The sequence below is a fragment of the Otolemur garnettii genome, unplaced genomic scaffold (genome assembly GCF_000181295.1).
Source record: "Otolemur garnettii isolate 467f Iridium unplaced genomic scaffold, OtoGar3 scaffold00014, whole genome shotgun sequence".
Taxonomy (NCBI): domain Eukaryota; kingdom Metazoa; phylum Chordata; class Mammalia; order Primates; family Galagidae; genus Otolemur; species Otolemur garnettii.
The window spans coordinates 16,620,676-16,632,762 of NW_003852409.1; the positions used below are offsets into that span (position 1 = coordinate 16,620,676).

The following is a 12,087-nucleotide window of genomic DNA, read 5'->3' on the forward strand; positions in this document are numbered from 1 at the left end:
TTTTTTTTTTTGGTTGTAGTTGTCATTGTTGTTTGGCAGGCCTGGGCTGAATTCAAACCCGCCAGCTCTGGTGTATGTGGCTGGTGCCCTAGACACTTGAGCTGCAGGCACCAAGCCGGATGATGCACGTTTTTCTACCCAGAGTGATGAGCTAGTTTCTTCATAGTCTGTGTAGAGCCCAACTATTACCATCAGTTTTTGGTTGTTTTTTTTTTAACTGAGATAGAGTCTCACTTTGTCACCCTTAGTAGAGTGCTGTAGTGTCATGGCTCACAGCAACCTCAAACTCCTGGGCTCAAGCGATTCTCTTGCCTCAGCCTCCCAACTAGCTGGGACTATAGGTGCCTAACACAACACCTGGCTTTTGTTGTTGAGCAGGCACAGGCTGGATTCGAACCCACCGACCCCAGAACATGTGGTTGGCACCCTAAGCACTGAGCTACAGGCACACAGCCACCATCAGTTTTAAATGTGAAAGTCTTACAGGTGGAATGATTCCTGTATGTTTTCATTTCACTCTCCTGCTGTGCTCAAAATGAGGTACCTATTAGAAGATCCATGTGAACTTCTGCATAGGAGTCAGAGTCTTTGTGAAGCTGCAGATAATTCAATATACCAAAGATTCTTGAATTTATTCCCCACCACCACCACCACGGACCTCATCTGGTTAGAGATTCCTAAATTTAAAAGTTAATTTCATGTCATAATAACTTCCCTGTGTTTGTTTATTCTGTCAAGCAAGAGATTCTGAGTTGGGCCTCTAGAAAGTTTACTGCCAAACCTAGAGATGCACAATGACCCTGCCTACCCCTTTGGTAATGCCAGAGTGCTGATGTTATTTGCTCTTTCTAGTGGGCACCTTGCCAATTAGCAGTACTCCTAGTCTTTTCCTTATTGTAATATGTTGAACATTGACTTTGGAGTTCATGGGTTTGAATCCTGGCTCTACCATTTACTAGCAGTGTGACCTTAGGAAAAGTTATTATAAAAATCCTTAGGGCTGGCCGAGTGAGGTGGCTCATGCCTGTAATCCCAGCACTCTGGGAGGCCAAGGCAAGTGGATTGCTTGAGTTCAGGAGTTGAAGACCAGCCTGAGCAAGTGCAAGACTCTGTCTCTACTAAAAATAAAAAAATTTGCCAGGTATTGTGGCAGGCACATGTAGTCTCAGCTACTCAGGAGGTTGAGGCAAAAGGATCACTTGAACCCAAGAGTATTGAGATTGCTGTGAGCTATGACACCAGGGTGACAGATGCTCTGAGAAAAATAATAAAAAGCCCTAGGCCTAATAACAAATGCTGGTGAGGATGTGGAGAAAGAATCCTAGTACGCTATTGGTGAAAATGTAAATTAGTACAACCTCTATGGAAAACAGTATAGAGGTTCCTCAAAAAACTGAAAATAGAACTACATGTCCCAAGAATCATCCCACTGCTGGGTATATATCCAAAAGATGGGAATTCAGTATATCAAAATGATATCTGCACTCCCATGTTTGTGCTTGTAGACCGCTCACAATAGCCAGGACATGGCATCAACCTAGCGTCCCTCAACAGATGAGTGGATTAAGAAATTGTACATGTAGGCTGGGCGCCTGTGGCTCAGGTGGCTAAGGCGCCAGCCACATACACCTAAGGTGGCAGGTTCAAATCCAGCTTGGGCCCGCCAAAACAACCATGACCACTGCAACCAAAAAAAATAGCCGGGTGTTGTGGCGGGTGCCTGTGGTCCCAGCTACTTGGGAGGCTGAGACAGAAGACTTGCTTAAGCCCAGGAGTTGGAGGTTGCTGTGAGCTGTGATGCCATGGCACTCTACCCAGGGGGATAGCTTGGAGCTCTATCTCAAAAAAAAAAAAAAGAAAAGAAAAGAAAAAAGAAATTGTACATGTACATAGCAGAATATTATGTAGCCACAAAAAAGAATGGAATCCTGCCATTTGAAACATGGATGAAACTGTGGAACATTATGTTAAGTGAAATAAGCCAAGGAGAGAAAGACAAATCTCACATACATATGGAAGGTAAATATTAAAAACAATTCATCTCATAAGGACAGTAGAAAGATGGTTACCAGAGGCTGGGGTGGGACAGAGGGATAAAGTGAGGAGGATTAATGGATGCAAAAATATAGTTAGAATGAACAATATTTGATAGCACAACGAAATGACTATAATCAACAATAAATTAGGGTATACTTTAAAAGAGTAAAATTACAAGGTTCCTAACACACAAAAAATGTTAAGTGCCTAAGGTGATGGATACCTTGATTTCCCTGACTTGATTAATTTACATCATATGCCTGTATCAAAACATCACATGTAGCGAATAAAGATATACAACTACTATTTACCCATAATTAAAAATATTTTTAAAAGAGAAAAAAATTTTAAATCCCTAAGCCTGTTTTCTCATTTATAAAAACGCAAAACATAGCCTGTAGTCCCAGCTACTTGGGAGGCTGAGGCAAGAGAATCACTTAAGCCCAAGAGTTGGAGGTTGTTATGAGCTATACCAAGGGTGACATAGTGAGACTGTCTCAAAAAAAGAAAAAGGCAAAATAGTACCTACCTGAATTAAGAGCAATAGGTGTAAGGAAGCCAGCACAAAATGGGCATCCAAGCTCTAGTTATTTTTTTATTACTATATGCAAGTTATTACTCTAGCTTTCAGGAAAATGAAAAGTACATTTTTCTAGATAAAGTCAGTATCTCTTTACAAGCATCTGACTTTCTGAGTTTGGGTAATCCAGAAATGAACAGTGGGACCTAGGAAATACAGAAGCAATGCATGTGATTTCAGTTGTGCCAAAAAACATTTACAGATGGAATAAGCTGTTATCTACTGATCTAGTAGTTGTCTCATTCCCTATAAACAGAACAGTATGGAAATTTCCCAAGATCTGGAAACAGTAACTTCTCAGTCTACTCCATACCCCTTGTTTGACTAAGCTCTGGACAACTAAGAAAGCAATGTTGTAAGAAATTAGACTGTTTGTTCTTCCATAAGGCCTTTGCAGGCTTCATGATAATATAACTTGATTTCCTTACATGGAGCCTGACTCAAGGTTTTTTTTTTTATTATTTTTATTAAATCATAGCTGTGTACATTAATGTAATCATAGAGTACAATGTGCTGGTTTTATATACAATTTGAAATATTTTCATCAAACTGTTTAACATAGCCTTCATAACATTTTCTTAGTTATTGTGTTAAGACATTTATATTCCATACCTAGTAAATTTCACAGGTACCCTTGTAAGATGCACCATAGGTGTGGTCCCGCCAATTACCCTCCCTGACTCAAGGTTTATTTTTATATTTTTTTGCAGTTCCTGGCCAGGGCCAGGTCTGAACCCGCCACCTCTGGCATATGGGACAAGCACCCCACTCCTTTGAGCCACAGGCACTGCCCCAACTCAAGGTTTTTTTTGAGACAGAGTTGAAGGGCCCGATATTTTTATCTTTATATTTATTTATTTATTTTGAGACAGAGCCTCAAGCTGTCGTCCTGGGTAGAGTGCCATAGCATCACAGCTCACAGCAACCTCCAACTCTGGGGCTTAAGCGATTCTCTTGCCTCAGCCTCCCAAGTAGCTGGGACTACAGGTGCCCACCACAATGCCCAGCCCAACCAATTTTTTGGTTGTAGTTGTCATTGATTGGCAGGCCCGGGCAGGATTCAAACCCACCAGCTCTAGTGTATGTGGCTGGTGCCTTAGCGCTTGAGCTACAGGCGCTGAGTCGAAGGTCCCAGATTAAAGTAAAAGAACAAAGGTTTGGGGAGCATGTCTGGAGCAAGAGGGAAACTATCCCTTTCTATCCGTGCCTCTTCCACATTCTTTTTATTCATAAAAGGCCTAGGTTAAATTCTGTTAAAAATTCTCTTTAGAACTAACAATTCTAGAGGTTCTTACTACCACAACTGACGGTTCCCTGTATTTGAATTAAACAGTGAAATGATTCAAAATTATCCTCTAAAATGCCTCTCAGATGACTTCCTACTAGGAAAAATTCTTAGGCTAATTGAGAAAAGAAGGAAAATGGGAACTTAGGAACATTCCTCATTTCCCTCCATGCTTGTCTTTCCAAAGTAGTACCCAAACTAGTTATAAAGCCATTCTGTAAACATCTGGCACTTACAACTTCAGGTTTACATAAAATCACTAGAATTTAATCTCCACAAGGACAGGGATCTTTGTTGATTAGCAGTGACAGGGATCCAATAAATACCTGTTGAATAAATGAGTTAAATAAAAGTGACAGGAATCAACTGGAAGTGTTCTGTGCTTACAGTCTTTTAATAAACATGGGAAGAATAATGTTACCTCTGCAGCCATTGCCTTTTAAAGTCTGGGGGTTAACAGTGTTATACTTCATTAAGGATGCTTCACATTTTTCCAAAAATATATTTATTTTAAAAACAAAAATCAGATACGTTTTATAGAGTCAAATTTTCCAGAGACAAATCAGAGTTTGGATTCCAGCTTCAAGTGAAAGTTAAGCAGCAGTAATCTCATGCAGAAGTATTTCTCTCTGCAGGAGGTAAACTCTGCTTGACTGTGAACACTCAATTCTCTAAATCCAGTTTGTACTTCTGCCATCATTTATTCTGTTATAGGGCTCTGACATGCAAGATAATCTGTCTCTAAAATTCAAAATTTCCAAATTGAGATGAGCGATTACTGGGCTTGGGTTGGGGTTTATAACCAATTCGATCATTAATCATTTGTTCCCGGTTCTTGGGGTCACTGCTGAGCCCAGCAGCTCCTTCTCCATCATTGCCTCCTACAACTTCCACATCTTCTTTCTGTTTCTTTCGGGTCTGAAAGTATAATGGTTTTAGGATTAAGACAATATTCTTTCAATTAGCAAATGTTTCGTTAGCACCTAATAGCTCCCCTATTAGGCATGGGGTAAAAGACAGGGTTAGAGTCTAAAGAACAATAAACTGAAATCCTAGGTTTAGGATAGTTAGAGGCACAATGGATGTAGTGATAAAGGTATAATCCCTACCTTCCGGGACGTCAGTCTACTAGGAAAAGAGCAAACAGACAATTATAGGGTGATTGGGGTCATGATAGAGGGAAGCCCACACTGCCAAAGAGACACAAAGAAGAGGAGGAGATGGGGGGAGTTGGGGGAGGGGTAGTAGAGCTTCAGAGCAGGCAGCTGTAATTGGAAAGATACAGAAGAGTTAGTGACAAGGGAGAGCAAAAAGGGTGTTGTAGCAAATGTATTATTCAAAAAAGTAAATGGAAAAATAAAGTGACTGGTAAAACAATAACCTCCAAAAATCTACCACCTGACTAATCCCATGAGATTAGAAGTAATACTAGAAGGTTTTATGCTATCAAAAGGTCTGAGTTTGGGGGCTTCGTTTTGTTTCCTGTAACAGTGACTGAAAAATTCACAAAGTATGCCTTAGTTTATTTTCAAGAAGAGACTAATACTTATCCTATAATGACCACTACCTAACTATAAAGATGATATTAGATAATAACATTCTCTAAGAGAGTGACCAGATATTTTATCTGGAGCTCCACATTAGAAGAATGGCTCAACTACTCTACTCACTGGAATTACCACCAGAATCACCATTTACTGCTGAACTGCGAGCATTTAGATGCCAACATCAAAGTATTACAGTGAGTCAAATAAGGTATTGCCTTTTATGTTACAAATATAATGCACCTTCTTGATTACGCTATTTAGTCTACACTACCAATAAAGAGATATTAGCAAGTTCTACCTGAACACCTTTGTGAAAACAAGTTCTACAAGGCAAAGGACTCTTATCATTCTGAGAATATCCAAATGGAATGAAATCATTTAAAAGGCTTCCCATTATGAACAACTGACTTTCAGAATTTATAGTCATGGTAGTCCAACTAATTTTGGTAAAAAAAAAAAATGAATACACCAGTTTTCTAATGGTTTCATTTGAGTTTAGGGTATGACTTCCCCTCCTTCCTAAATTACTCTAAAATAGGTCAACCCCACTAGATAATTGCCTTTTGTGGAAATAATCAGTCAATGATGAGCTGACCCTACAGAGCCACAGCTCAATATGCTAACTTTTCTGAGATTTACTACAACTGAAATTTAAGCCATACTTAAAGCTCATCCTTAATAATACCCTATTAGTGTGCATTTTTCTTTTCTTTTTTTTTTTAGACAAGAGTTTCACTTGACACCCTGGGTAGAGTACAGTGGAATCATAGCTCACTACAACCTCAAACTCCTAGGCTCAAGTGATTCTCCTGTCTTAGCCTCTGGAGTAGCTAGAACTATAAGAGACCACCACCAAGGCTAGCTAATTTTTCCTATTTTTGGTAGAGACAGATTTTTGGTGTCTTGCTCTTGCTCAGACTGGCCTTGAACTCCTGAGCTCAAGAGATCCCATCTTGGCTTCCCAGAGTTTTAGGATTACAGGTGTGAGCCACTGCACCTGGCCTCAATATACAGTATTTAAAATGATGATCCTTAAAGAATGCTAAACTCTCTTCTCCTTTAGAAGGACAAAAGAAATCTAAGTTATCAGTCTTAATGTGAAGCACATATAATATAGTAAAACCACCAATTCACGAATGCATGCAAGATGTAATGTCCTCTGCCATATGGTATAAAACACCTATAAGAACAGCAAATGAAAAGAGACTTCCTCAGAGTCCTCCTTTGGGCCTGGTATCTGAGGGAACAGATGCACAGAAGAACATACTCATCCTTGCCTTCAAGGAGCTTCAGAAACCAGAAAAACAGACAGACAATTATAACAGAGACTGTTATATATGAGAGAGGACACAGAAGGAGGAGGTTGAACCCAACCCCACTGGGGACTGAAAAGAGCTGAGTCAAGAGATGACTAAGAGTTAGCCTGGCAAAGAAAGGGAAAGGGCTTTTCAGGCAAAGGGAATACAGTATATATATTAACTGAGATAAAGTTAAAGATAACTCAGCAAAAAGCCAGGCAAGGCGGCTCATGCCTATAATCCCAACACTTTGGGAGGCCGAGGTGGGCAGATCACCTGTGCTCATGAATTGGAGACCAGCCTGAGCTAGAGCAAGACCTTTCTCAAAAAACAGCCAGGCATTGTGGCAGGCACCTATAGTCCCAGCTACTTGGGAGGCTGAGGCAGAAGAATTGCTTAAGCCCAAGAGTTTGAGGTTGCTGTGAGCTGTGTCACCACGGCACTCTACCTAGGGCGACACAGTGAGACTCCGTCTCAAAAACAAACAAATAAACAACAACAAAAAATATATATAGTGCTTTGTGAGAGCCAAATGAGACAGACGCAGCATGGATGGAAAAGACATACCTAACCTGGATAGCATCAAAAGAGGCCTCTCAGACTGAGGAGGTGACATTTAAACATGACTGGAAGAAAGGAGGCAGAAGGAAATAATATGCACAAAGCCCAAGGAATTGATAAATATTTTGGCTTTTCAAGGAAATGAAAGAAAGCCAGTCAGGCTGGGGTACAAAGGCCACAGCAAAAGGTGGCATGACGTGAAAGAAACCAATGAGGAATTTTAAACAGGGAAATGATATGGTCTCAAAAAAAAAATTTTTTTTTTTGAGACAGTCTTACTATGTCACTCTTGATAGAGTGTCATGGTGTCACAGCTCACAGCAACCGTAAACTCTTGGGCTTAAGTGAGTCTCTTGTCTCAGCCTCCTGAGTAGCCGGAACTACAGGCACTCACTACAATGCCCGGCTATTTGGGGGTTGCAGTTGTCATTGTTGTTTAGCAGGCCCAGGCTGGGCCTGACCCCTCCAGCTTTGGTGTATGTGGCCAGTGCCCTACTCACTGAGCTACGGGCACTGAGCCTTGATCTGAAAATTTTTAAAAATCATTCTAGATACCTGATGGAGAATGAATTGAAGAGACAGAAATTTACAGGGAGAGCTGGTTACTTGAATTAAGGCTATAGCAGTGGAAATGAAAAGGGATGGGACAATTCTACCTATAGTCTGGTGACAGAATCAAAGGAGTCACAGACAGACTGAATATAAAGGATGAGAAAAAGGGAGGACTCAAGAATCAACTGCCAAGTTTCTGGCTGGAGCAACTGGGTAGATATCAAGATGGGGAACACTGGGGAGAAAGGAGAGGATGTTTGGTTTGAGGGAGAACTCAAGGGTTTTTGCTTTGTTTTTTTTTTTTTTTAATACATTATAGTAGGCTGGATAATGGCCTCCAAATCTATCAATTCCCAATTTCTGGAACCTATAAATGTTCCCTTATATGGGAAAAAGGTCTTTGCAGATGTGATTATATTAAGAATCTTGAGATGGGGGGTTATCCTGGATTCTATTTGGATTCTATCTATTCTATTTGGATATTCTATTTTAGGTGGCCCCTAAAAGCCACCACATTTATAAGAGGAAGGCAGAAGAAGATTGCTCAGACAGAAGAGGAGAAGGAAATGTGACCAAGACACATGGGATGATATGGCCACCAGAAGCAAGAAGAGCCAAGAAATGAATTCTCTGGAGGCTCGAGAGGGAGTGTAGCTCTGCTGACACCTTGATTTCAGCCCAGCAATAACTGACTTCAGATTTCTAGCCTGTAAAACTGTGAAAGAATAAATGTCTGTTGTCTTAAGCCGCCAAATTTGTAGGACTTTGTTATAGCAGCCATAGGAAACTAACACATTAAGTTTGAGATGCCTGGAAAGCATCCAAATACAGATTTCAAGTAAACTGTTGTTTTAAGAGTCTGGAGTTCAGAAGTTAAAGTTAATTCTCTCAGTTGATAGTAAATAACACATACACATACACAAAAGAAATCAAGTTATTATTTTACATATTCCTAAGGGTTTGAAGGTTTGAATTACCTCCAGGTCCTTTCGAATACTCTCAAATTCTTCAATGTCATCAAGCTTTAACTCCAGGCGTGTTGGTTTTCTTCGCAGCATACTGAAATCAGGGCTGAGGGCCACACCCAGTGAACTATTCACTGTTAAAAATGGCATAGAGGAAAAACTGCAGATGGTAAGTTTCAGCTACAAACATAAGATCAATTTGTAAGCATGCACACTAAAGTAAATGGCAGTATAAAAATCTCATTTGGATTCACATATAGACTTCTAAAGTCTGTTTTTTTTTTTAAGACAGTCTCACTATGTCACCTTCAGTAGAGTGTCGTAGTGTCACTGCTCACAGCAACCTCAAACTCTTGGGCTTAAGTGATTCTCTTGCTTCAGCCTCCCAAGTAGCGGGGACTACTGGCATCTTCCACAACATCCAGCTATTTTTTTGTTGTTGTAATTGTCATTGTTGTTTGGCAGGCCCAGGCTGGGTTCGAAACCACCAGCTTTGGTGTATGTGGCTGGTGCCCTAGCTGCTGAGCTACATACACCAAGCTGACTTCTAAAGTCTTTAGGTATATGATTATTACATTGTGAAATCCACAACTCTATAATTCCAAGAAACTCTTTTTTTATTTTTTTGAGACAGAGTCTCATTATGTTGCCCTCAGTAGAGTGCCATGGCTTCATAGCTCACAGCAACCTCAAACTCTTGGGCTTAAGCAATTCTCTCGCCTCACCTCCGAAGTAACTGGGACTACAGGCACCTGCCGCAATGCCAGCTATATTTTTTTTTAATTATAGTTGTCATAGTTATTTAGCAGACCTGGACCAAGCTCAAACCCTCCAGCCCCAGTGTATGTGGCTGGCCCCGTAACCACTGAGCTACAGGTGCAGAGCCAAGAACTATTAGATATTTCTGATTTTTTTTTTTTTTTTTTTTTTTTTTTTTGAGACAGAGCCTCAAGCTGTCCCCCTGGGTAGAGTGCCGTGGCATTACAGCTCACAGCAACCTCCAACTCCTGGGCTCAAGCAAGTCTCCTGCCTCCACCTCCCAAGTAGCTGGGACTACAGGCGCCCGCCACAGCACCCGGCTATTTTTTGGTTGCAGCCATCATTGTTGTTTGGCGGGTCCGGGCTGGGGATTCGAACCCACCACCTTAGGTGTACGTGGCTGGTGCCTTAGCCAGTTGAGCTATAGGCGCCAAGCCATTTCTGATTATTCCTAAATGCTAAAATCAATTTACTAAATCCCATGAAAACTCCTTCTAACTCACCAATTCACAGGATTATCCTGAGGGTCAAAATAGGTCCTAAATGGGTAAGTCATTCATTAAACAAACTCTTCTTATGCTCCAGGGTTAAAAGATACAGTTACAATCTGTGGAGAAAATATACAGAAAATTGTGATACAGTATAAGAACTCTGACGAAGATAATGCATTGGCATTACACAGGCATCAAATCCAGTCTAGGCTGAGTGTGGAGTGGATAGGGATGTAAGGCGAGGCTTCCTGGAGGAGATGAGTCTCGGTCTGTTGCCCAGGCTAGAGAGCTGTGCAGTGGCATCAGCCCAGCTCACAGCAACCACAAACTCCTGGTTGTGATCTTCCTGCCTCAGCCTCTCGAGTAGATGGTGAAATAACTTAGGGGGACCAGGAAAAATAGACTCGGACTCCCACTTAGGTTAATTAATTGGTAATTTATTTTACCTGCTGCAGGGGCTGCTGCTCCGAGAGACAGTCAGCAGCAGCCTAGGTGTGAGGGTGAGTTACCTTTTATAGGCTTTGTGTAAGCATATTACAGAAGCGAAACGTGGCTCGTTAAGGGGGGTTACAACTCAGGTAGTCATAGATACAGCAATGGAACGATAATTAATACAGTTTCAGTAGACAATGGTTACATTTTATATCACAATGGTTATGGTTATACAACAGTAATTAATCAAGTCTCAGTGAGTTTTTCACCATTGTTCATCTACTGAGAACTTGGGGGTTTTGTGAAACTTGGGACTTTGTTTCCTTGTACCTGAAGCTTGTTCTTGGCAACCCTAGGGGGAAGAAGGGCACCTGGGAACATGGCTGGGAAGCATGTTCTCGGCCACCCTGTGGGGAGGAGGGACTTGCCTTGTTCCTGGAGTCGACTCTGGGGGGAGAAGGGAGGAGGAGGGAAATGGGCTGGTGGGGGGGACAGGTCAGGGTGGTGGTGGGGGGAACAGGTGAGGGCTGGGGAACAGGAGTGGGCAGGGGAAAGAGGGCTGGGTTACAACAATGGGACTATAGGCACCTGCCACCACACCTGGCTAATTCTATTTTTAGCGGAGACAGGATCTCACTCTTGCTCAGGCTGGTCTTAAACTCCTAGGGAGCTCAAAGGAACCACCCGCTTTGGCCTATCAGAGCCCTAGGATTATAGGCATGAGCCACCAGGCCAGTCAGGAAATGATGTCTTTTTTTTGAGACAGTGCCTCAAGCTGTCACCCTGGGATAGAGTGCTGTGGCATCACAGCTCACAGCAACCTCCAACTCTTTGTCTCAAGTGATTCTCCTGCCTCCACCTCCCAAGTAGCTGGGACTACAGGCACCTGCCACAATGCCTGGCTATTTTTTATTGCAGCCATCATTGTTCTTTTGCAGGCCCAGGCTATATTCAAACCCGTCGGCTCAGGTATATATGGCTGGTGCCTTAGCTGCTTGAGCCACAGGCGCCAAGCCAGGAAATGATGTCCTAATTGACTTCTAAATGATAGGCACTGAGAATAAATGCCAAAAGAGGCCCAAGAAAGCACTCTATAGTCCAAAATCCCAAGGTAATACTGTGTTAACAAAAACCATTTTTTTTTTTGAGAAAACACAGCTCTCCATATTGAGTTTAACAACTGTTGATGGTACCTTCTTTATATTTTCTGCAGCGTCCAGTAGAATAATGTATCTATAATAAGCAGTCAGTAAATGTTTGTTGAATGAGAAATCCAAATACAGACAACACAATGATCTTTCCTGAAGCACTGTGCTAGGTTTTTCCATTCTTATTTTAACACAAAAACCTTGCTAAGCTGGAAAAATTATTCCTATTTTACAGATAAAGAAGTCAAACCCAGCTGTCTCAGTTTGGATAATAATGTCTGCTTTCTATAAAAATCATACATAGGTCAACATGGTGAGGATTAAATAAGAATGATATAAGTGAAATCTTTTGGCTCGGCACCTATAGCTCAACCGGCTAAGGCGCCAGCCACGTACACCTAAGGTGGCGGGTTCGAATCCCCAGCCCGGACC

The 12,087-nt window shown here is 41.5% G+C and overlaps 1 protein-coding gene across 1 annotated transcript in view; it reads right to left on the bottom strand.

The window, feature by feature from the left end:
• Positions 1-4,390: 4,390 nt before the first annotated feature.
• The window catches only part of CDC26 (cell division cycle 26), a 9,404-nt gene continuing 1,707 nt past the window's right edge, over positions 4,391-12,087 (bottom strand). Inside the window, exons 2-4 of the mRNA XM_003785228.2 lie at positions 10,088-10,191; positions 8,838-8,959; positions 4,391-4,820 (exon numbers count right to left, since the gene is read on the bottom strand). Of these exons, the coding sequence (XP_003785276.1) occupies positions 4,644-4,820; positions 8,838-8,918 (258 nt within the window). The 5' untranslated portion in view covers positions 8,919-8,959; positions 10,088-10,191 and the 3' untranslated portion in view covers positions 4,391-4,643. The remainder of the gene's footprint in view (positions 4,821-8,837; positions 8,960-10,087; positions 10,192-12,087) is intronic.